Raw genomic sequence first — 25,830 nt, 5'->3', positions numbered from 1 at the left:
GCAAAGAATGCATATTCATTCCTTTTTGTTAACCTTTGCTTCAGTGCATTCATGACAAGATTGTATGGGTATGTAGCTGTGTTTTAACAGTTTTTTAATTTCAGTTGTTGCTTGAAGCACTATGCTGGAAATTAGACACTTTTAGTAGTTCAATTATTGTTGATTTATTCATCCCTCTTGTAGATACAGTGAATGTAGTTACTATAGTAAGGTTATCTAGTTCTGAATGCCAAATGCCAAGTTTCAGAGCTTACATCTTGGCAACTGCAAGACTTATTGGCTTGGAATTTGTCACGCCAGCAGTACTGCCTTGTAGCATTTATTTCACAGATTTTCATTAAATGGGGGAAGACAAGAGAGAATAGTGCTACTAGTGACATCGCGCATCAAACTGTTTACTAATGTTACAGGGAAATCAGCTCAAAATAATTTACTCCAGGATTCATGTTGCCATTTTCCTAGACTTCATTGGAAGAATGGCCGAATTACACTAAATGTAAAGAAGTAAAAATGTTAATTGGGGAAAAAAAATTATTTAATATAGCCCTTTTGGAAAAAATGGGAAACTTAGAACAGCAAAATAAACTAAAAATGCTGTATAAAGCTTGAACATTCATTAACTTTGTTCTAATTTCTCTTTTGGAGCAATGAGTCAGCAGAAACTTACTTAAGTTCCACCAGCTTTAGCATCTGCTCTGAGTATTTTGCTAAAGACAGTGAATGCTACAGTAATGCAGAGGGGCAGATCCTCAGCTGAGGTAAGTTGTTAAAGCGCCGTTTCCAGTGGAGTGATGACAATTTCCTCTGACTGAAGCGTAAACTTTCATGCTAACCTACTGTAATACTTTCCATCACACTCTGGACAGTCTACATGTGAAATATAATGCACCTAATGGCATTTAAATTAACTATCATTGGAGGCATCTGTCATACTATAATCTTTCCCAGTCATTTGTAAGATCCTCTACCACTTAGCCTTCCTCTACTTTTCAGTAGTGTGGCTTGTGGTGGTGTTACACCACACCCAAAAATATCAGCTCTCATCTCTCCTTTCCACTACTTCCAAGTGCAGCTTTAACCTATGCCTTTTACTCAGAGGTAACTCCTCATGATATCTGTGAAGTCTTTCCTCTAATCCTGTCCTCCCCAAAAAGGCAACTACAAATCATTAACATCTAGCTCTGCTTAGTGTGATGATAACCGGAGATTCTCGAGACGAACGTATTGCCAAATGAAAACACAGCCCCATACGTGGCTTTCAGCTTACATTTGTGTTTAATTCTCCACCGTGCAGTTTCAATGCTACATTATTATCTCCTTGAAGCATGAACTGTCAATGTTATTAGTTCATCCAGCACCTTGGATGCACCTTCTAGAATAATAAAAAAGGAATGCCAATTAATAATTTGTGTTCACCGTTTAGCAATAACAGAACTTCAGCTGAGGGTCAGTATCACTCTAAGAAGCTGATTCTAATAGGTTAGGCAAAAACTGTAGCAGGCCTATGAGAACAGCTGATACACTCAATGGAGTGATCCTTAATCAGCTGATAAATAACACTATGTACTGCAGTTATTATTTTCTTTCAGTGGCTGTCATCAACTAAAGATTTTGTCTTTGTTTAGGATTCAGATGAAAAATCACAGATCTTCTTTCTTTATTCATAGCTCAAAGCTTCTCTCCAAAATAACTAAAGCAAAAAATTTGGTTGGAAAAAGAAGGGGCAGAGACATTTTTCCACTTTGATTATTTTTTCCTGGAGGGTGAGGACAGTATTCTACACTTTAAATGGAGAGTCTGCACTGGTGTTTTCTTTATACGGTATTCACCAAAATGTGAAGATTTTGGCTTTAGGAAAATGATGCCTTTTGCAATGACACTACTTTGTTATCTGGATTTAAAAAAAGCTTTTTTTTAAAGAAACACCAAACTTAAAAGATAATAAATTGTAACATTCTTTTGATCTATATTTATATTTCTCATTGTCTTTTAGTCCTTGATTTATTAACTCTCTCTTCTTTGCTAATTTGTGTATGTGAAATATTTCTGGTTTCGTTGCTGTCCCCTGTGTGTCATTAGTGGTTCACAGGTTTTCTCAGGCAGTTGAAAAACACATGCTGTTGCAGGATACTTTCTAATCCGTGCTTGCCACTAACTGAATTATACATGGGTGGCATAGCGCATATTCAGTCTTTCATCCTTATCTGTTACTTCATCATTACTTTCAATCTGCAGTGAAAAATGTGACTAACATGTTGTGTGGTATAAATAGACACTGCAAGTTGAGATCATTTATGCATGGTTTGAATTTTGATGAAATTTTATACTGCCCTCTGGGCTAAACACTTAACCTAAGTGATTGTCCCAATAATTTTGTTGAATCAAACCTTTTCAGATGGAAGTTTTACCTTTCATTATCTTCTAAATTGTTTACTATAAAGCTTTCCAGGAGTGTTAGGAAGCAAATAAAAAGGACACAGTTGCTGTTTACCAGTGGTTCTGTGAATCATTATCTTGTCATTATAAATGACTGGAAGTAGGAATATAAAATATTTTAACTCAAAAGACTATGTTTTTAAGTTGCAGGCCATCCTCAATATGTTTTTGCTTTTATATCCACAAGGTTGTGGGTTATACAAAATGTGACAGTGTAAGTACAGATCTATCCATAGACAAGTATTTGTGTATAAATCTATTTGCCTTTGGTACAGTTCAATGTACCAATTTATGTAATTCTAAATTTTAATTTATCAATTGCTACAGCTGTGTGATATTCCCATATTTATTTATTTGCTATTAAAATTACTTCAGCTGTATTTCTGTTATTTTTTAAAAATGATGCTTCGGGCCTATATTTGGGATATTTTGTCTCTCAATTACAACCATTCTCTCCATGTAGCTTTATTGTTTCTAATGTTCAAAAGTCTAGAATTTATTATTATGAGCTGAAACCAATCATTGAACACTGACATTTTAAGTATGACAATAATGCAAGTAATTGTCATTCACTTAGTTAAGATATTTCTATTTCTTGCAAGAAGCAATTATAATACAGTGCTCCTGTCTTTTAACTGGAAAAATGTCTCCCTCAGTTTTCAGCTGAATATTTTGTCGAGATTTTCATTGTTCATAACTATGGCAAGTTGCTGATCAAACACCACCCACTACTTTCCCTTAGCCATTTTTAACTTAACAGCCTTAATTTGTTGATGAAATTAGGAAAAGGAATTTTTTTTTCCCCCTCCAGAAAACAACAGCTTTTTGACAAAGTTGAAACATCCAGTCCAGAAGAATTAAGTGGCTCAGTTCAGAGAGGTTGTCAGGCCCCGTGGTACTCTCCATAGTCCCTGTCTTCTGGTCCTCTTGACAGAGGTAGGTCATGGAGTAGTTTCCTACTCTGCCTGTCCTTCTGGGTTTCTTTGATGGAAACCTGAGGACATGGGGTTAGAGTGATGGGGATGACGCTTGAGTCTCATCTCCCCATTTTCCTCTAAAGCCAAGGCTTCCCAGGCGGGCTGTATGCGTGGCCCTTGTGCGGAAGTTCCCTCAGCCCTTGCTTTGCACGTTGGGACATTTGATCTGGCAAAAGTGCTTCACACAGCACATGGGCTGTGGAAAGGAAGAGCTGCTTACTGGTTCTAATGAGAGGGGCTGCTGGAACAAAACTGTTTTATTTTCTGCAGGGTGAAAATCTGAACATTTTATCAAGAAAAAAATATTCTCATGGAAAGGCAATTTTCTGGCAACCACTGCTAGTCAGATGTCTTAGTTCTCCTTCACACAACAGTTTCAATGGAAAATTTTATGGCTAGCCCTAGTGCAGACTCTTTCAGAGGTGTCGAGCACCTACTGTGCCCATTAATTTAAATAAGCCCATAATGTGGTTTACATTTAATAAAGTTGCAGCCTCCACATGAACCAGGTTTACTGAGTGTTGCCTTCTTTCCTGCTGGGTTTGAGTCTGCTGGTCTGGATAGTGTAAGAGTTTTGGACCTGAGCATGCTTTCACCCCCTGTATTCATTAGAAATCTCCAAGCAAATACTACAGAGAGTGTGTTTTCACCCAGTAGAGATTACTTTTATTGTGGATAAGCTTGTACACGAGTGGGAAATGAACAGGTTTTTACTTGGAAGAGCCCTTTTGTTGGTTGCGCTACTACTAATTTACCAGAGCTGAACTCTGATAATTCTGATAAATATAGACAATGTATTGCTTTAGTACTTGCACAGCACTAGAAATGTAGTGTACTATTCATTTAAAATCTCCAGATATAGTGGTAGAATGAAAACCATCAAGTACATATTAAGAAAATAAGTAAAATGAAAATAGATCAGATACTTCACCAGTGTGAATTAGCTTGCAAGTCGGGTGGCTTCAGCAGGGCAGTTATTTCAGCTGAAAAACTGAAGTTTAGTTGCACTTTTTACAAAAGGAAATATGTGCTGTTTAAAGAAAGGAAGTGTGAAAAGCAATGTATGTGTGATTGTGTGCTGATTTGTTCACATTTACAGTAAGGGAGCCCAAGTGACTGTAGCTCACGGCAAACATTCCTCATTTTTGGCATTCTGAATTTAAATAGACTGGTGGTGGATGCTTTTGTAACCAAGCTTAGTCTCATAGGCTGGCTGCATATGTTTCCAACATTGTGTCATCCAACTCTGCTCATAATAAATCTAACCAGTTTATTGTTCAAGCCTCTGCACCAAGCCCCTGTCTACAATTGAGTCTTGGCTTATTTGTTATGAAGGAGGAAAAGAAGATTTGTGGGAAAAACTTTTGTTAAAGTCCAATGCAGACAACTGTCTAGGGTTTTCAGTACTTTATCTGGTTAAACGGATACACAATCACCTTTTAGCTGGTTGACTGGTGTGGCAAAACATTAGTTTTCCCTTTTGGTGGCATCCCAGGGGGTGACTTGCTCAGTGCAGAGTTCTCTCCTCTTTCCTTCCCAGAACTTGCCAAGCATTCCCCAGTCCTCCCACACAGCCTCCGGCAGCCCTCTGGCCAAGTTGGAGCACAGACTTTTAGCATAAGGACAGTCTCCAGATCACTTGGATCACACAATGGAAGATGTATTTTCAATTTACACTCCTCCTTCTCACTATGAGTGCAATCTCAGTGCCCTGTATAGTTTTCCACAACGCTTGTTAGAGTGGTGCCAGAATGGGTAACAAACCAGTATTTTATAGTCTGTCTCAAGCTACCCACTGAAATGAAGGAAGCACATGACCCCATCAGAATCAAGGATGTGTGGTATTACATCTGCGGTTGAGGTTTTTCTTTGACAAAGCACTTTTCACTGGAAAACAAAGACTTTCAAAAACTGAAATTGTGGGAAAAAGCTGGTGTTAACTCTTCTTCCAGTTCAGGAAAGGGTAACTGGAAGAAAGTTTGGAGACTCTTGAGATATTGCATCTTGATACTTTGAGAATAATATTTGTTTTGAAAGGACTTTTGTTTTGCATGTTTTAATATACATAGAAGGGTTTATTATTTATTGAAAAGGTCAAAATAATTTCAAAGCAGTTTAAATTACAAAAATAGGCCCTTTCATTAACCAGAATATCAGTACATGAACACTTTTGTTTTCAACTTTTTCATCCCAGTTTGGGATCAGAATTGTTTTTTGAAAATCTTCACATGAAGGGAAAGCTAATTCTCATCCATCTTTATTCTGCAATTGAAAAATTCAAAGTGACCTTCGTGTATTAGCTAAAATGAGGTCCCATGAAATAAGTCATACAGGTTCTCTGCCTGCATTGGTAAGCACCCTGTATAACTCCCACATCTCAGCAACACAGAATTAGATTCAGCATAAAAGAAGAACAAATGGACAGTAAGTACAGTTCCCCAACCTGCTACTGGCTTACTGTATCTTGGAGAGTATTCTTGCTGTCTGTGCCTCAGTGTCCTTATTGTATTCTTATTATGATGTGTATCATGGAAAAATGTTATAGATACAGACCTTCATACTCCTCCTGCTTCCTATGTGTGGTTTTTATGTACCTTTGTTCTTGCTCACAAACTCTTGCTCTGCCATTTCTCTGCCAATTCTCTTATATTTTCCCTGCTCTCTTGTTTCACTTTCTGTCGAAATCAATAAAGTTCAGGCCAATGATAGCTATGATATTCCCTGAATTTTTAGTACTGATTGGCTGGAGTGTTCAAAATGTATCTGATAATAGAGAGACATTCACAGAGAAATGTTACTGAATTTTATGTTCATTTCTCACCCAGCTTCATAGAACCTGGCTTTTTCTTGATTCTCCCTTTTGGGCCTGGGTGGAAGCTTGCAACATTTGTTCAAGATGTCTGGATCTTGGACAGTCCATGTGGCAAATCCAGATGCATCCACTGGGCTGTACAGACTTGCTCTACAGCACATGAGAAGGGACTTCTCTGTGCCCGAGATGTTAGACCTATTGTGTGTGGACTAATAGCTTTATAATTCTACACAAAGAGCTGTATTTTCCAATATGGCTCCTTATTATGAGATTTATTACTATGATCTGCCAGGTGCTAATTTCGCAATTGCACCACTTAATCTACATATGAAAAAATAGTACCAAACAAGTATCGTAAACAGGTTTTTTTCAGCTTCTGGAATTATGGCTTAAAGAATCTTCCAGTGTGAAGTTCTCAAATGCTGCTTCATGTTAAGGATCCCATAGACTTTTGTGCCAGAATGCAAACTGCAGATGCAATATGTGACCCACTTACCTTCTCAGTGTTTCCTTTTCTTCCTAACTTCATGTAGGACAGAAATACCAATTGCTGAAGTAGCAGGGGCAATTATAACAATGCATTAAATAAGCTTAGATGAGCCTATATACACAGTATAGCCGTCTTGATTAAAGGATTTGCTGTCAGGCAAAAAGTTGACTAATGGGCAAATGATTGGAAACAGCTTTTTTCCAGCCTGGATTGGGTGATAATAATGTGAAAAGAAGGGAAGTGTTAAGAGGAATGCTCTTTCACTGGCTATGTTGGAGAAAGTATGAAAGGCTATTGCAGAGTGGAAGAGGCAGTCTCTTTCAGAGGAGATATTATTGCTGGGAAAGCAGAGGTAGAGGAGATCCTGACGTTCTAAAATGAACTCTGATCTCAGTCAAAGTAGTGCTCAAGAGCAGCGTGGACATGCAGGAAGGAGGACACATTTAGGCTTTTCTAAAGTTGTGTTTTTACCACCATATGCCCCAGGAAAAATGCACCATTAACACAGAGCAGCCACAGAACTGGAGTACTGCAGTCTGGGAGGTTAGACCTGACCTGGAGAGAGGCTGAGGCAGCTGGGCTAATACACCTCATTTTTCCGGAGGTCTAACGCCATTGCCCAGGAAGTGCACTGAATGAGGCCAAGGAAATAAATGTTATTTCTCTTTCCTAGCAAAGAGACACAAGATCACTGAGAGAAGGAAAGTATGTCGAGGTAATTTGGGAATTGACACATAAAGGCTTAGAGGCTATATTAAAAGAACTATTAGACATGTCAATTAATTTTCCTTTGCCTCATTAATAGGCATCTTAGCTATGCATCTTCTGTTTGAAGTAAGCAGTCATTTTTCCAGGTTCCTTCATGCTATGACAAGTCACAGCTCTCCTGAGACATACATGAGACAGGGTATAATATAGTATGATTATTGTTCCTAATTTCATGAATGACTCTTAACTTTTGAATTGAAGGGAAATATAATACTTATTTTGAAAGTTAAATGATGTCTCTGAAAAAAAGAAACCTATGCAATTCAACAGTTTTTGAAGCACCAGCTTGTTCCATACTTTCAGTTTGATTCTCTTGCAGTAACTGAGTTTATGCACTAACTCCAGCGTCAGAGTCCAATCAAAGTCCCAAAAGAAGGAAGGGGCAAAAAACACCCATACCTCAAAACCAAAGCCAGAACACACTCTTTTCTTTTGCCATGGGAGATAAGAAGTTGCTGATGACCTTCATTAAATGCCGCAGCCAACTTCTGACATGCTCAGCAGTGAGTCTCATGACCCACAAAGAGAAAGCCAATCTAAGTCATGGAGTGGTTGTATTTGTCTTTTGTGTCTGGAAATCCGCTTCTGGAATTTGCTGAGTACCTCTAAAAATGTAGCAGAAGGTTCACTGACAAAAAGCATTGTCTTTGTAAATTTTACCTTCAAACCTTGAGCCCAGCAAGCAAAAACTATTTAATAAGCAGACAAAAAAACCTCCAAAACCTAAACCACCAAAACCTTTTCTCTTTCTTTTTTTGTAACGATTTGAAGTCTTTAAGCTGAAAGAATAACATCAAATGCGACCTGTGAACCAATTTGCCTTCAGGTTAAAACAGAAGCAAAATAAAAAATAACACAGTGTGTTAACACAATTTAAGGTTACACAACTAAAATATCACCAACAAGAAAACTAGGAGATATGAAAACTAAAGTTTTAACACAAGTTCTGATGCGTTGTGGATCAAGGAAGTTTTAGATTGATCCTTAAGGAAATAAAGATAATTTAAGCTACGTATTAAGCAAGAAAAAGAGGCTCAAAAATACAAAGAGCCTGAAAGCATTATTGTCTGAACCGAAGCAGAGGTTTTCAAAGTACTCTGTATCCTGTAACCACAGTGCTCTTTCTAGTTGCATTTCAGCAGCTGTATTCCTTCGGTATCTGGAAACCTCACCCTGACTGCCCTGCCTGACTTCTTGAGGTTTTTGCATCCATACACTGCTACCAAACTTACGGGAACCTGTGGGAAGGTGAGCAGGCTGCTTAACTAAATTGAATTAATACTGTGTAAGTCTATCTGATTACCAGGCTTTGCAATTAAACAGAAAGCTCTAGATAGAAAGGAAGGACCGGTAAGGATTCTGCTGCACCAGGAGCTGTTGGAGGGAAAAGGAGCACCAGACTCAGTAGTTTTGACAAGGGACAGTTTGTCCAGGAAGGGAAGGTTTCACTATTTGGTAGGTGCTTCTGTTTGAATGAGTTATCGGTTGTGTTGAGTCAAAGGAGCACACTCTACTGCAAGTCAGTAAAATCTTGTTTGAATTCAGACCAATAGGGGAAAACCTGATGGATCTAAGATGACAGGATTTTGTCCTCTAGGATTGTGTGGATGTCTTTATTGTAGATAGAAAGGTAGAAAATTAGTAAGTGTTAAGGCTGATCGGCAAACTGACACCACCATCACCCCAATAATCCAGCCTTTCAGCAGAATAAAAGAACGCTTAAGCTTAAATTCAGAACCACTTCTGTGGTGACTCTTGACGGTTATTTAGATGTTTCTTACTTTTATTGTCTGGGTGAACATGGCTCTTTGAAAAACTGCAATGGTGTCTTTCAGATATTTGGAGTTCTTTGATGAAAAATCTAAAGCTTCCAAGAAAAAGCAGAATCACATCTTTAAAAAAGATAGTAAAAAAAAATATTTTCTGAGAGTTTTCACAAAAAATTTTCAACTGTAATGTTTACAAATAGACTTGCAGAAAAATATACACAGTAGAAAAAAAATGAAACTACAGAGAAGTTGTTTGCATGGTAAGTTCAGTACCTGCCAACTACCATTTATCAGAGACAGCAAAATAACAAGGCTTTTGTTCTGCCCAAATGCATTGTTTTTCTGCTTTGGAAGCTTTACTCTAATGGCTTTCAAACATCAGGGGTTATTTCTTAGCCATGCTTTTTTAGGAAGGCAAGGTATATGCAGTTAGGCTGCCTGTCACTCTACCTCTGGGAACTTCTGAACCTGCTGGCTGGTTTTAGCAGAAGGGATCGAGTAGAGGGGAAATAGCTCAGTTATTGTCCCTGCAGAGAGAAATGCTGAGGTGGAACCCAATACAAAGTTAACTCTTCTGTTCCTGGAAATCCTTATTATATGTGAGGGTGGGTGAAGACTCGCAACTGAGTCTCTTTTAGACAGGTGCTTTTTGAAATTATGCATATGGTGGATAGTGGTGCAATACTTCATACCTGAACTGAAGGAAGAAGTCTGTTGCCATCTTTAAAAAGTATTTGGCCCTTCCTTACTCTTGTGCAAAACTTTCTTTTGGTTAGCAGTTAAAATATTGAAATGTTTTATTTTCTTTAGTAAATGTTTCTCTCTGCTTTTTTTTTTTCCAATCTGATGAAATTGCTATTACTTAGGAGCCATACCAAAAGCTCTATGAAACTGCAAAGATTCATATAGATGTTGATTAGCTACGTATTTTACAAGTCCATTTTTATTTTTAAAGGAGTGTGGCTTTTCTACATCCTCACTTTCTGTTCTCTAAGTAGATAAAGCTTTCTGTGAGGGTGCTGATGTCTTAGGCCAGCACACCGCATAGACAGGTGAGACAACACAGGCAGGGTAGATGCACAAATGAATGTGTTTTTGTTTGTAGGCAGGTTCTTCTTTTTGCACCCCAAAATCCATTCCGTACTGCTCTGCTTCTCATTATTCTCTGATAACGAGTGCTTCTCACGGTGTTGCTGTTTTGTGTTTTGGCTCATACTGGAGGTCATTTGCTCACACCCGGGATAGCAGTTTTGATTGTGTCTGAGAGGAAGAAAAACACAGATTTTTGTCTAGAACACACAGAAAACACAAAATTAGTTTATTATATCACACTTCTAGTATTCCAAAGCAACATTTATACCGGAAAAGAATGGCCCCATCTAATTTGAGCTTGTTTTTTTACACTGTTAGAGCTATGTATTACCATGATGCTGTGCAGTAATTAGCAGGAAGTTTCAGGGTTTCTTAGCATCAGGCAGAAGGCTGACTCCTCATAGCAAATGTCCCCTTTGGGAAGGAAATTTCAGATGAAGAGCATTTCACTGGATCAATAGATGACACCAACAGAAAAGGAAGCCTACATTTGTCTTGCCGTGTCTTACATGCAGCTATGGGCAATAGAGGAAAGTATGTTATCTAGAGATTGTCTCTGATAAGGGGATATCCCTCAAACTCCCAGTGCAGCTGGCAATCATGCATCGATTTTTGAGAAACAAGCTGTGGCAATTTTTTAATTTCTGTTTTATACTGTGGAACTAGAAGAATAAAGCCATATCTTCATGTTGAAATGAAATTTGTGAAATTTCTTTCCAAAGGCAGCCAGGCAGCCTGTTATAACACTACTTGAACACCTTAAACACAGCTAGTATCCATTATGTCATATAGCATAACAAGCGAGAAGGAAAGCACTATACACAGTTTTCACTTTCTTTTTTTCTCTCTTTCTCTCTTTCTTTCTCATTCTCTTTTTGTTATTTTTTTTTTTTATTTTTTTTTTTATTTTTAAGGCGGGAGACCTGATTTCTGTAAACAACCCCCTAAAGGTACTCCCCTCCCAATAGCAGCCCACTGTAAAATAGATAAGGTTCTCATTATGTATCCTCCATGTCTTGATCATAATTTCTATCATGGTTGACATTCTGGTCCAGTTATATCAGGTACATTCTGTGTAAGTCCTTTAGAAGACCGGGATAAAACCCTGCTGAATGCAGGATCATTTTGCCTTGGGGAGAGAGTTAGTCAAAGTGCACATAGTTCAAGGTGGATTTCTAGTCAGATTTTGCAGTACTGGGACATTCTAAAAGAAATATTTTTGAATCGAACATAGCTCAGAAGGAATTAAATTAGTTCTTTAATGCTTGGTTTTTCTCCAGCGCCATCAACACAAATTACTTTCTAGAATAGGCAGCTAAATATAATAACGCAGCATTAAACTGAAAAGAAAAAGTTAATACTGTTATCATGTGATGCATTTTGTTTGTCTAAATTGTATAGATAATTTCCACCATAATTTCAGTGGTGTTTATAAATATCTTTTAAAAAGATTTCAGTTTAACATTTCCTATTACTCTGTTTTTTCATAATGTAATTGAATTTAAGATATCAGTACGGTATCTAAGTTTTCTCATCTTGATAACTGCTGAATGATGTTTTAAATATAATAGTATCCTAGAGTATTCTGCATATAGACCTAACTTTTTCCTCTTCTCTTCCTTTTTTTTTCCTAAGGCTCTTAAAGATTTAATTAAGATGGCCTAACATAGATATTTTTTTTCTTTCAGAAAACAGGTTTTATTAAAGCAAAACTGTTTTTTAAAATGCAGTTTTATAACATCTTTCATCTGCTCAAACCTGAGATTGTTCTCTTTCATCAAAACCTTGAGGAAGAGTTCTTCCCAAATGGTTTGTTATAGCTACATTAGAACAAAGTATTGTTTGTAAATGCTGTAAGTATTTCAGGCAATTTTCCGTTTGTGAGATTTATTTTTCAGTGTATTACATTTTCATTGTAGTTTCATTAATTGCCTTATCTGGCCTTGTTTAAATCCGCAAGGATTTTTTTAAACTGCATTCTAATTGGCAATACCTGGGTTGCATCATAACTTCACTCTCTTCCTGGATTGCTGTTCCTGTGTCAAACTTTTCTGTGCATGGACACGGTGCACAAAATCATATTATCTGAAAAAAGGTGATAGATAGCAAGTAAAAAATAATTGTTCTAAATACATGTTCCATTGTCCCCCACACTCCATCTATATTGCTTGCTTAGTTCTTCCTTGTAAAATTTGCTATGAAAAAGGAAAGGTCATTTTTGCCAGGTCAGTACAGAATCTTCTAGAGGTCTGACTGGAATAACACTGATGTCCTTTTAGTCAATGTCAATTCACTTTTTTTCTTTCATCTTGATACCTATTTATTCTTATGGTGCATGAGTATTATAAATCTGCACATGAAGTGAACGGTGCATTCAGTTTAACAATCGACATCGTAACTGCAGCACCTCCACATGTGTACAATTTAATTGTGGCAAGGGAAACAATGCAAGCATGCGGGAATTCAATTTCTGTTTCAGCCTGTCACTGTGAAAAAACAGACAAAACTGAAGAAGTCAAGGGGCTTTGACTTGTGGCTTGTCTGTGTTTGTATAAGATGATGTGTCGTCACTGTGTAGCCAGACAAAAAAAGGTCTTTCTGAAATGTAGGACCATCCTGTGCAATGCATCTTCTGCTCGCTCTGTCCACAGCAGCCATGAGCCTGTTTGTTCTCACTGAAGGAAGGTGGCAGTTTGACTCCAGCTGTACAGACCCATGATCCTAGTGTGATGCTGCTGCTAATTAAGCCCAGGATGGAAAAGATCAAAGCTGTGCTTTTTCTTTTTTTCTTTGTTTTTTTTCTTTGTGTTTTTTTTTTTTTTTTTTTTTTGCCATTTTCTTTCTCAGCAGCCAGAGGTCACCTTCTTCTCACAAGTCCTATTTTCTTTTTTTTTTTTTTTTTTTTTTTTTTTTTTTTTTTTTTTTTTCCACGCCACAAGGCTGTTTCTTATTTTGGAGCTTCATTGCTCTCTGCTACGACGTTCACTGGAAACCTCACCTGTTTGCTCGGTAGAGTTTCGGCTGGTACTGGATTGCCATTTTAACTTGGCAACTTCAGAGTCTTGTTTCCCAATGGCCTGCCAGCTAAATTGGTGTGTTACAGATGAATGCACAGCTCACAGATGGTGTTTGAGTGTTTAGTGGCTCTCAGAATTAGATATGTATTTGGTCAGGAGGAAGATTACATTTTTCCTCCAGACAGAGCAAATGTCCTTGGGGATGTTTTCTGTGTCAAGGTAGAAACGGTTCCACATATCAGGTACAGGGGACTCTCTTAGCCTAAGCAAGAGTACTACCTACATATATATATATATTTCTTTTTTTCCTGTATAGGGTACGCTGTTACTATTAATGTAAATGTAAGATTTTTATCTTGATTCTCCTGACCTTCTATAGATGTTTTAGGCCTAACATCTTAGTCTTTCTTTCCTTTTTAACCGAGATGAACTTGAAGGTGTATTTATTACTTTGCTTGCGCTGTGATGTTCTTCCCCAAATCCTAAAGTCTTTGTTTTATTGCTCGTGCACAAGGTTGAACGTTCGTGCTTACCTACTGGCAGAACAGCTTTACAGATAGTGCTGTGTTTGTGAGCTCTATACCTCTCACATCCTCCCCTAAATGGGTTGTGTCTTTTTCTCATTCATTCATTGTTTTCTTATTTACTTAAAGCAGTCAGAGGGCAAGGAGTAGAGGAGGAGTTACATGCTTTCTTTTGCCTCTTGACTGGCCTAGTCAAGTCATGAGGATGAATAACAGAGACTGTCTGCTGTCTTTTGTTCCTTTCTAGAATGAAATATAAAACAGAGCTTCTTAAAAGTTCTGAAAGCTGCACTCGAGTTTCCTCGTTTCATGTTTGCTCCCATCCAGAGTTGGAACCAGACAGACTGGAATATTTTAACAAAGTCTGTTCTTGTAAGATTTCCAGACTGTTTTGCCAAGCCAATAGGATCATGAAAACGCAGTTAAGCATGAAATAGGCAAAGTTTTTGTTGTCTACCTAAACTGCAGCCATGACGATAATAATTTGGTTTTTTGTCATTTTTGCTTTGTCATTGTCAGATGCTGCTCAAAGCTGAAACGTGCAAAGCTCTGCCAACTCTCTACAAGGAACCACACTGTCCTCCAGCACTATTGCTGCTCTGTTTAAATTTTGTGATTCCTCCTTCCTTCTATGCTTCCTTTCCCACTTTGGTAAGGAATCTCGTCTTGTGAATTTCTTAGTTAATTCCCTCAGGAAATTCTTAGTTAGCTAAAAGTGGAAGATGGGCTTTCCTGCCAGCCCTACACCATTGGCTAAAGGGACAGATGAAGACAGGAATCTGCTGTTGTTTGCCAATTTTCTGTTGCCATAAACTCTTTTATGGTGAGAGCCTGTGTGTCCACCATTGTGGGGCTAGCACAGATGCATCCAGAGGAGTATCAAGCTGTTAGGACTCCCTCCCTTCCTCTTTAACAAACACATCTTGGTCCACTGACCCACAGTGTCCAACCCCCAGTATGAAAGAACATAGTGGTCCCTCCAGGGCAACAGCTGTGCCAGCATGTACCCCTGTGAGCTTCTTGGCACGGGTGGGTTGTGGGAAAAGTTCAACTGATGTGTTTGTTCTGGCTCCTGGCTACGCACGTGATGCAAACACACCTGGGCTGTTGCTGATCCAGGGCTTGCTGCCTGCTGGCCATCTCCTCATGAGCTGGCACAGTCTGGACCTTGGAAGGAACTCAGCCACTGTTGCCTTCCTCCTCCTCAGCTTGGTGGGGCAATGTGGGTGTTGCCAGGTGCACTCACATACCTGTGTCATGTTCTTTGCAACAACCCAAAACAATTATTGCAGTTATTGGCTGACTATTTTTCCTGCTTTGCAAGGATGTTTAATTCCTAAAACCTTCCTTCAGAGTTTTTGGATTTTGGATGCTTCTGACAGTTTCTTTTTTTTTTTCTACCACAGGTGCACCTGAATTATAAACCTGTTGTGATTTCCAGCATTTCTTTTTTACCATGATTTTGGATTTTTCAGCAAACTGTAGAACAAATTCTCCTATGAGCGGTTGTATGCTAAGGAATTACCTAATGTGCCCTCAGGTCTCTTACAGCAGATAGCCCCTGTAACTTTTTGTGCTACTCGCTTTCTTGGTGTTTGTGAACTGAAGAACAGGAAGCATAGGTGTGCCATAGAAACATGAGAAAAAGCGGTGTTCTCATCCTTAGCAAATGTTCTCCCTGGTTATATTCATTCTGCATACAAATAAACAAAAAAGTAATATTTTATTAGGAATCCAGTGGATAGAATAATGGACTGTAACTTAGCAGAGCTTAGTTCACAGCTCTGCCATTGGCTTATTGGGCAAATTCATTTGTATCATCACCATACAGCCTGGGATAAAGACAATCTCTGTGCAATGCAATATGAGATCTATAAAGGAAAAATATTATGCAGAAGGAATAATAATAAAATCCTTCTAATGATAATAAGATTACATGTTTTATATATAAATGTTGTGCACAGTGGAATGAACCAGATTCCATTCTGCCTCATGTTTTATCACTGGTGCTGTTAACTGGTTTCCCTTTTAATGGCTACATGTATTAGTGTATTATTTTTAGCTGAACCTTCAGATACAGGTGTGCTTTTCCACTGAAAGTGATAGCATTTCATTGCAGTAACACTGGGCAGCATTTCCTGCATCTTTGTTACTGTTGATAAGCCATAAAGGACTTTATGGCTAATCTTAAACACCTACCATTTATGGTGATGGTGGGGAGGGGTCTTTTTTATTTCTGAACTGGGTAAATACATTGCGCTGCGAGTACTGTGATTCCCTGGAAGTAATTTGCATAAAGTCATTCATGTCTGCATTTGCTCTTTAAGTCTTCTCCGGCTCTATGGGTAACATAAAACATTTATTTTGCCTTATTTTATGCAATGTAAATAATAGATACATTCAGGACTAGATCCTGAATACCTCAGCTAGTATACACCAGTGTAGCTCTGGAGCAAGCAGGGTTGCATTGGCTGAGGATCTACCCCCACCATCAGCTGTAAGTGCCAGTCTTGGAATGCATTATACAAATGTTTGCCGTAGTTTGTCAGCAGCAAAGCTGTCACCCAACAGTACACACTGCCTTCTACCAGCCATTACTTTTCTGTCATCATCATCAAGTGTAGCTTAAGAGAATCTGTGCATCGTTTTTTTCCTTCTGAACAATTTCCATTGAAATAATTGACCTGCTTTTATGGTAATTTGGTCTCTGCTATTTGTTACTGCAGCATTTTGCAAAGAAAAATGCAAAACTAATGCCCTAGAACAGAAACATTCAGCCAAATTACTTACCAGTAATCCAAGGAATCATGGATAAATCCATTGCTCAAGTGGCTTCTCATTTGGAGCTTTATATAGTTTTCACCCAAGGGTTGAGATTTGGGGTTTTTGTGGGTGGAGGGGTTGATTTGTTTTTGAAAGGTAATACTCATGCTCTCTGCCCTAGAGCAACTTTATATAAATCTCTTCTGAAAACTGTATCTGCCAGCACTGTCACTCCACCCACAAGCTTTCACTGGAAACACCAGCTAAAAATATTTAAAGGGACTGTTTCCACTTGTTTCGTGCATTTCTTTTCATGTTTCTGCCTCCTTCTTTCTTCATTCTTCAAAAAAGTCAATAAGAGATATCATACAAGCCCATCGTTTTGAAGTGACAACCTGTAAGCAGCCTTATACCATGATTAATGAATACTCAGAATAGTTTGCTGTAACTTACATGTAGTAAGTTGGGGCCTGCTGATTTTGTGTTAAAGTAAATGAAGATATTCCAGTTGAAGGTTGGGACCTTCACTGAGTCACTAGATATGCTATATTTTCCACCAGTTTCTGCTGCTGGGTGCTGATGTTCATGTCAAGGTGTTACAGTTGCAGGGAAGTACAAACTAGCACACAAGTTGAATCTAGACCGTCTGACAAGTTAAACAGTAAGGAGGACGTTAATTTCCATGTAAAAGCTGAAAACAATGCTCAAGGTGTGTGATGAAAATCATGAAGTCTTTTAAGGAAAAAATGGTTCTTCAAAAAATCAAAATTAATGTTGTTTGGTTTTGCCTGCTGGATAGATTTTTCTTGAATTCTTTGACTTAGAGCAAGCTTGGCTTTCTGTGGAGTTTCTGTGCTGTTAATGCTTTTTTCAAGAGAAAGATGAACCAAAGTAAGGAAATCACAGCTATTGTCCTGCTGTTTTAAGCAGGGTCATTGCCAGCAGAAAATGTCTAGGGTTTGATAACAGCAAATGTGCTCCAAATTTCTGTACTTTACTTTGAAAGTTTGTTAAGTAGGTGTGTATTCCTGTGGCTAAGAGCCAGCATCTCAGCAGGGGTGACAACACACAGACCTCTGTTCTGCTCTTTATCATCTTCATGTCCTAAAAAGTGCAACTTTCTTGATAGCTCGCAGGCGGAGTCATTAGCTCTATTTTGACCTCTGGAAAGTGGAGGTAGACTGGGGAGCAAGGGAGCGATGAAGGCACGGGTTGAATGTTTTCACTGCTGCCTAAATCTTAGGGAAGTTCGATAGCCCCACTTTGTATTGTGTGCTCATGGTGCTTACACAAGCAGCTTTCACACAGTGAGTTACAGAGCTGGAATAAGTGTATTTATGAAACTCCTGTGAAAGTGCTGATTGCATCACCAGAATCCTGTCTCTGTAAGGGAGAAGTTACCTCACCTTCCCAACCCAGCGTTTTGGTCACTAATGTTTCTCGGTCTTTCTGGTGCTCCAGGACAGCTGTGAATGAAAAAGAACTTGGTATTTTCAGCACTCTGAGCTACTCTCCCTCCTTCTCGATATGTGTGTTAGGTTAGAGAAGGGATTTGTGTCTTGAAACATTTTACAGGTGGTATATTGATCCTTTCATTCTGGTGTTGCTTGTTTGGAGGTAGTTTCATTAAGTAAATTGAGCCCAAATAATCTAAATTATTAGATTACAAATGACTGACATGAAATGACGAGGTGATCTCAATCCAGATTTTTTGTGGAAAATACATGGTTATTCATGCTTTTAGCACTGAGGTGCAGATTGGCAGTGATCCCTGTAGGATGTGGATTTCAGACATGGGTGAGGCTGGGTGGGACATCTATGTAATTCTGCTTGTTTGATGAAGGATGAGAAGAGTACTATGAGCTAAGATAGTATTCTTTTATATTTTTTTTTAATTTTTTTTCCTTTTTTTGCTCAAACAACAAGCTATTCAGTGTAACTAAATAACTGTGTGACTAATTAACTATTAACTCTCCTCCTGTAAGAATAGACTTTGATGGAAATGATTAAAGATGACAAAAATTTCTTTATATAAAAGGAAATGTAGTACAATCTAGCTTCAGATTTCAGAACATCCAGAATGCCATGGGTTTTGTAGTATAATACCACAGTCAATTATGTTTCTTATTTTACATTTTTCTTTGTCTCTTTCTCACACAAGCCTAGACTATGATTTCGTAATGTTAATGAAATGTGTTGTGATGTTTCTTTAGGCTGCTGTGGGTAAATAATTATAATATGAAGAAGGTGATTTATGATGTGGCCCTAAGTCTGTAAAGCAGTACTTTATGACTGATGAGGATATAAGCAAAATGGACTGCGGTGTCTCAAAGAGCCCGTCTAAAACCCCTGGCAGATCAACCTGTAGTCACTGCAAGGATCACCTGTCTCAGCCAACATATACTTCTGTGAGAAGTTTTGGTGATTTGTACTACAATACCTGCTTAGTGACCCAAAAAATATTTTTGGTGGCGTGTCCCTAACCACTTCTCCTCCTGTTCTTCAGCCAATCAGGTAACTGAAGCCTGAGCCTTCTCATGAGGAAAGGGGCTGGCTGACAGCATGCCTTCTCCCACACATGCATCCTGCTCAGCACTGAGGGTCAGGAGCAGTGTGGTGCCAAGGCTGGTCCTAAAATCCAAACCAATGGATGGCAAGTTTGGGATTTTAATTTCTCCTGCTCATTCAAACTTAGACGAGATGCAGAATCCTTTTAAGTTTCTCTATTGCTATTTCTAGCTCTCTTGGTGACTGCTAGAGAAAGAAATGTACACAGCTATTTAAGAAATTCATATGTGTAGGCAGAAAAATGTTTTAAAAGAGTAGGAAACATAGTGCAAGTATTGCTGTCACTTCTTCTCCAGTCATGTGCTACGCTTTATAAAGCCAGGATGTTTTCATCCACAAAAAGATCTTTATATTTCTGAACTTTCAGAAGCCTTAATCAATATAAATAACAGTTTGAGCATGATGACATCATATTTAGTCCTAGAGTTGCGTATCTCAGCTGCTTAGTCATTTAAATCAATGGAAATAAGTATAGCAGTTAGAAGTTTCAAAAGGTCAAAGAAGCTACTGTCTTTTCAGCTTTGAATCAGCTGAGAGACTCCAGTTTGTTGGAAACATAATGCCAAGGCTGCATCTCTGCATCTCATTTCTTTTTTTTTTTTTTCTTTGAAGCAGTATAGTAATTATCTTAAAGGGCAAATCACACCACACTCGGTAGAAGAATACTGTTCAGCCTGAGTTCCTTTCTGTTTTCTCTTTCACTTGAAACTGGTTTAAAGAGAAGTTTTAGCCCACATTGTGTATTCAAATATTTGACTGAAGTTCTCTTATCCAAATGCCAGAAAGCTGTTCACTTTTTTCAATAAAATGAATACTTTTTCAGTATGAATATGACAAGTTGTTTTACCATTTTCTCAGAAGGAAAATAAGTGACAGAGTGTTCCTTAGAGAGCAATTTCTGAGGAAATTAAAATCAAAATTAAAACTAAGTACTTTTTAAAACTTTGTTTCAAATGTGATTTGTTGTTTTCTTTATAAAAATAGCAGCATGATTTCTGGGAGGAAGCCACCTATGATCTAGACTGCAATGGAAAAGACTGTTCCTTTTTTTACTGTAAGATGCATCCGTCAATCAAAAGTTATGATCAGAGTGTGTGCCACATTTATCTGTACAGTAGATACTCTACAGTGTTTTAGGGACTATTTCTAATATGTTTTTGTGAATGACTGTTTATTTTATTTCCATATATTTCCAGCTGCCGTCCTGCTGCTGAAGTGAAACCGTTCAGGCGGGTTGTCGAGCGTTTCCATTTCGTAGTGTACACAGCCTTCTCAGAGCTGGGAGCTGCACGCTGGCGCTCCAGGGACTTCTGGCTGCTCATGCTGCTGGTAGTTCTGCTGTGGTTCGTGAGACTTTACCTGCATTATCTGAGCCAATGGCTCTTCCTTCAGACCATCTCAGTTCCTGTCACAAAGTAAGTCCCGCTGCCTTCTTTCTCTGTTGGAATATTTCTACAAGTAGCTTGATTCAAAGTGGTTCCTTTACACTACAAAGAGAACTGATGAATAAGACAGGGCATGCAAACCCTGATAGGAGCCTCTGCAGAGACTAAGAAAACAAGGACCACATCCAGACTCCAGATGATCTGATATGTAAATGTGACCCTAACAGAAAGGTGAAGGTATTAATAATGTAAATTTTCAACCTAGAACAGGATGTGTCCATTCGTGCATCTTGTGTCTTGCCAACCTCTCCCCCTTCTGAGATACCCAGCAGGTTAAGTAGCTTCCACAAGAGTCGTTTATCATTTTGGATCAAGTATTTCAAAATGCCTAAGAAGTGCACAAAACTGAAGAAGCATTTAAATCATATTTGATGTTACCAAAGTGATCTATGAGTAAAATACTTTGAAGAATTTAACTTTGATGTATCAGTTTTACTGTGAGGAGTACAATGAGTTGACATATTTTAACTATATGATACATTGACTTTAGCTTGGAAATCAGAGCTCTCTAAGAGAGTTCCAGGGAAATTATTACTTGTCATTACTTGATATGAAAAAAAAAGAAAAAAGAAAAAAGATGGAGAACAAGTCCACAAGGTAATATATACCTGATTCTCCATATGTTGCTGTGGGGTAGAGAATGGATTTACAGAGCAAAAAAGATCAGTTGCGCTTAGAGAAGGGAAAAGTTCTCCAACAGAAACTTTTTTTTTTCCTTTTCTTCATTTTAAAGAGTCATGCAAACATGAATCAGTCAGTAGGAGCTAGTAACTTGCAACTCTGTGATGTGTGTCTGCTCTGATATTGGGATTACTGGCTAAAACTGGAACAGGGTGTATGAGCAGACTCTGGACAGCAGTAGGTAGTGTTAAGGTGGTCTTCTAGATCTTAACACAAACCCAGCCATCTCTTGCTTCTGGCCTTGCACAGACCAGGCGGGCTCAGCCAGCTGGCATTGAAACTTTTGGGAGGCCAAGCATCAAGTGTACGAAAGCAAAGGAAACACAACAGAAGGAAGCAATGTGTGAGAGAGAGGTGGTCATGTTCGAAGCCACTAATCACAGCTGTCCTAGGCAGTCAGCTAGATAAAGGATGATGTTCTTGAGCCAAGATGCCCTGGATCAGCACCCAAATCCATAGCTGTGTGCCCACAGAAGAGACTGAGTTGAATGCTCTCTAGTCCTGCCAAATACAGTGGTAGCACTCATGAGTCGGAACAAAAGTGAGAATCAAATTACTTCACCTTTTCTCAGGAGCAAAATGTAAGCCATTTTGATTCTCTGGGAATTTTTGCCTTAAATTTCAGCATCTGTATGTAGCTCACAATACCATGCAGTTCCTGTTTCCTATAGAGTCAGCAAATGTGCTCATTTTGGCAGCTTTTCAAATCCCACCATCCCATGGTGGTAAGAGGGACATTTTCAGCCACTTTAGGGATGCTAAAAGCTATGTCTTCCTTGGCATGTTTTTCCACTTTGTGCAGTGTCCAGAGGTGCTGCAGTAGGCAGAGAGGGGTGAGCTCCTGGGGCATGTGCTCACATTGGTGCTTCTGGGAGCTGACACTGGAGCCCCAAGGGCCTGGGTGTGCATCCACTGAACAAAGGGGATCAAAGGACATGGAGGTAGGAGCAGGAGAAAAATTTTGGTTTTTTTGAGTAGCTTCATACAGGTTTTGATCAGAAGGTTGTGACCAAGATAGCGATGCAACTTTACAGTGCAACGTGCTGTATGCATTCTTCTATGTTTTTTAATGGTTTGCTTGGGAGCACAGACAAACTCTCTCCTTTTGCTTATTTACAGATTCCAGCTTTTTCCTCACACTGTCGAACTGTGCTACCAGAACTCCTTGCTGCAGACCAGTGAAGAGTTGATCATGGTTGTGGTGGGACCCCTAACCTTGAACGCGGGGCTGCTTCTTATGGTCCTGATCAGATGGGGCTGTCAGCAGCTGTTTGACTCATTCCCTTCCTTCTTGTCAAAGTTTATCATAGCTCTGGGACTCTGGACAGTGTTAGACCCCTTGGCAGTGTTCATAGTGGATTCAATCCTGGGGGTAAGTCACTTAAAATAACTTGGACATGAGACCTTGACGCAGAAGTTTGTTTTATTCAGTGAATCACGGAAAGATATGAAATTCCACCCCTGGCAATGGAACATGAAAGTTAAAAAGAAATTAAATAATAATGTTATACATTACCTTTTTATTAACAAAATTCCCATCTAATGGAGTCACTGTGTTTCTGCATAAAATTAAGAGCACTGTATAAGCCATATATGGAGATAAGAAAGTAAATCCACCACTGGAGTGATTGCATCTGCTTTGAAAAGGATTACTGCAATTTTGGATGTTAATGGAGATGGGTTAATGAGCAGTCCTGATTACTAGCACTTCAGATTTTTCTAAGTGATGAAACAGACAAACTGAAAAAATAGTAAAACCAAAAGGAGAGGTTATTGTGCACTTCTTTGACATGCAACATCATTAATATAACCTGCTGGCACACCTAAAAAGACTTGTGAGTTTGAAAGACAGACATCTTTAAGGAAAAAACTTCACCACATGTAAAATTATTAGAACAAGCTCCCAATTCTGTCTGTGCCTATGTATGCACCATGTAGCCCAACCATACTTTGGTGGCTGAGGACTTCTATCACATCCGAGGTAATGCCAAGTCTCCTGGAACGTGACTTTCAGATTTGGCTCCCACTCTGTTGGTGACACAGGGTCCTTTCGATGGGCACAGGGTGCTGGGAGCTCTTCTAGGGGTGTGGTATTGCTGTCCTTCTGCCCTTGTCTGCCTTTCAAAGGCATCTTTGTTTCTGTTGCTCACTCCAGTTCAAGCAGTAACCCACAGTCCTTGTTGTGGAGCAGGTTTTCTCTCTCAGGTGTCTTGGTTCCTCATCCGCTAACCTGTGCTCTGCTCTTAAGAAGTCCTGTTAAAAATGTGATTTTTCCACTGTTTACATGCTGTTTCCCGTCACAGTGGTTTTGAAAATTAATATTCAACTGTTCAAGAAATTTAATTGGAGCTTGCTTGGGAGGTAATTGCAATATTTGAAGCATATGGCAACATACTAGTTTTCACTTGGACAGTCTGCTGGTTTTGGTTTGTTTGGTTTTTGGGGTGTGGTGGGTTTTGGTTTTTTTTTTGTTTCATGGTGTAAACCATACACAGAATTGAATTGTAATTGTAATTATTCTGATGATGATTCTTTTTCCTAGGACAAAAAAGGATATTTACCCAAGATCCAGGATAGAAATATTTAAATACTTAAGAAGCTTCTCTCCTGCTTTGTAATACTGGTGTGTTCATAAAAACTGGAGGAAAGGCTGAGGTCTGGCTTGTCTTTCCCACACTTGCTTTGAGAAAATCATTGCCATTGACTTCTGTGGAATTCTGTTCAGTTCTAGTCAGACTGGATTTGTTATCAATTTCAAATAGGGTTTCTCTGCTTGGTCAGAGGGAAATGTGAGATACGAATAAATAAGTTTTTCATTACAGCATTAAAAAAGCACACCTCTCTCTGTAATCCACACTGAAAATTTGGCAGTTTTACCCATCAAGTTTATCTTTGGTAGAAACTCATTTGTTTAGATATTACACGATATATTGTGTGTATCCTTTCCAAAATGAAACTATATCTTTTACATGTGTTTCCGTTATTGCATTTGTAATTTTTTTTCTCCTCACATCCTTTCAGCAGCTATTTCAGATTTACTTGCCAATCTATTTTAGATCGAGCATTTTCAAAATGTTGTGTTGTGGTAATATGAGTTATTCTAGTGCTAGAATGTATTTTAGTATCCTAAATGGCTTATCCTTAATACTTATGAAACGTGATAGATAGCCCTGGAGACAAAGTTTTCTCTGTTTACTAACTAATTTTTTTTTTATTATTAAGGGAAGAATAGGGAGCCAGTTTCATGTTTGGGGGGTTTCAACTCACAATTCAAGATACTCTGTCAAATGTGTGGTTCCAGACTTGGTTTACTATCAGCTTGTAGAAGGATGTTCCAGGGGAAAGAAACTTTCCTATGATTTTGGAGAATGCAGTTCTAGTTCCAGTTCTGCCAGAGCTTTCCCAAGACCAGTAACTTGGTCTCTCTGTAGCTTGTAAAATGCAGAGAGTAACATCTCTTTAGCCACATGGATACGTGTCACCATAAGAAATGTTAGAGACTGCAAAGTGCTCACATGCCCATCACTCTGTGGTGTGATAAGTATCTAAGACAGATATTGACAGATATCATTGAAACAATTTAAAATGAAGACACCTTTCTTGAATCATGTCTTTGAGGACCACAGAAGGATTGACACGATCTCTTTGTGAGAAAAAATGGATAGAAAGATACATTTTCCCCACGTCATTTCTGCCTTGCTAGAAATAACTGCTTGGATAAGAGAGAAATTCTTATTTGCCATTCAGACTTCTGTCTCTCTGGAGGGATGTCGAGACGTGACTGCTGTGCAGAGGATTTTCCTTGGTAGACAATCTCTTCAGTTAGAAAGTGGTGGAGGCAGACAGCCTTTTTTTTTTTTTTTGTAAGAAGAGAGAATAGAACAGGGAGATAGAACATAACCAGGAAAAAATGTATTTTAATTTTTCTTTAAAAATACGGACAGATCTCAATTAGCGAGAGCCTTTATATGCAGTTACTGTTTTTCTGGGATTTACAATTTCCATTACAGAAACCTGGCAGTGTTGCAAAGGGTGGAGAGATCACAGAAATATACTCAAGAATCTCAGTCCTTGTACAGCTCATCATCAGACTCATAACTGTCTTTATTATGCATGTCACTGCAAAGGTAGAAAAAAATGGGGGGAAGTTTTGACTCTTCCTAAGGATTAGTCCAGGCAAGTTGCTCAGGAAGGTGCAGGTTTCTTGAAGCCTAAAGGTTACAGCCTCCCTCTCTGAATGATAAATACTGGATTTTTTGGTGATGCAGTTTCACATCCTTGCAAAATGTGCTAACGTGATTTAATATGGATATGACTGTCATTGTGTCACTTTAAAAAGAAAAAGGTGCAGAGAAGAATTTATTTTAGCTCTGAGCGGTAGAAGACCCATGAAATGTAGCTGAATTCTTCTAAATTGATCCAGCAGAGGGCAATAATATGTCAATACAGTATCTAGTTCTTAAGAACTAGATATGGAAAAAAAAAAAA

The 25,830-nt window shown here is 38.6% G+C and overlaps 1 protein-coding gene across 1 annotated transcript in view; it reads left to right on the top strand.

The window, feature by feature from the left end:
• Positions 1-25,830, top strand: part of OFCC1 (orofacial cleft 1 candidate 1) — a 91,909-nt gene that overhangs the window by 14,977 nt on the left and 51,102 nt on the right. Inside the window, exons 3-4 of the mRNA XM_014940826.1 lie at positions 20,413-20,631; positions 22,462-22,714. Coding sequence (XP_014796312.1) covers positions 20,537-20,631; positions 22,462-22,714 — 348 coding nt within the window. The 5' untranslated portion in view covers positions 20,413-20,536. The remainder of the gene's footprint in view (positions 1-20,412; positions 20,632-22,461; positions 22,715-25,830) is intronic.

Source organism: Calidris pugnax, unplaced genomic scaffold (assembly GCF_001431845.1).
Source record: "Calidris pugnax isolate Ruff unplaced genomic scaffold, ASM143184v1 scaffold8, whole genome shotgun sequence".
NCBI lineage: Eukaryota > Metazoa > Chordata > Aves > Charadriiformes > Scolopacidae > Calidris > Calidris pugnax.
Note: the sequence above shows the minus strand (reverse complement) of the source record. Positions and strands in the feature narration are given on the sequence as shown.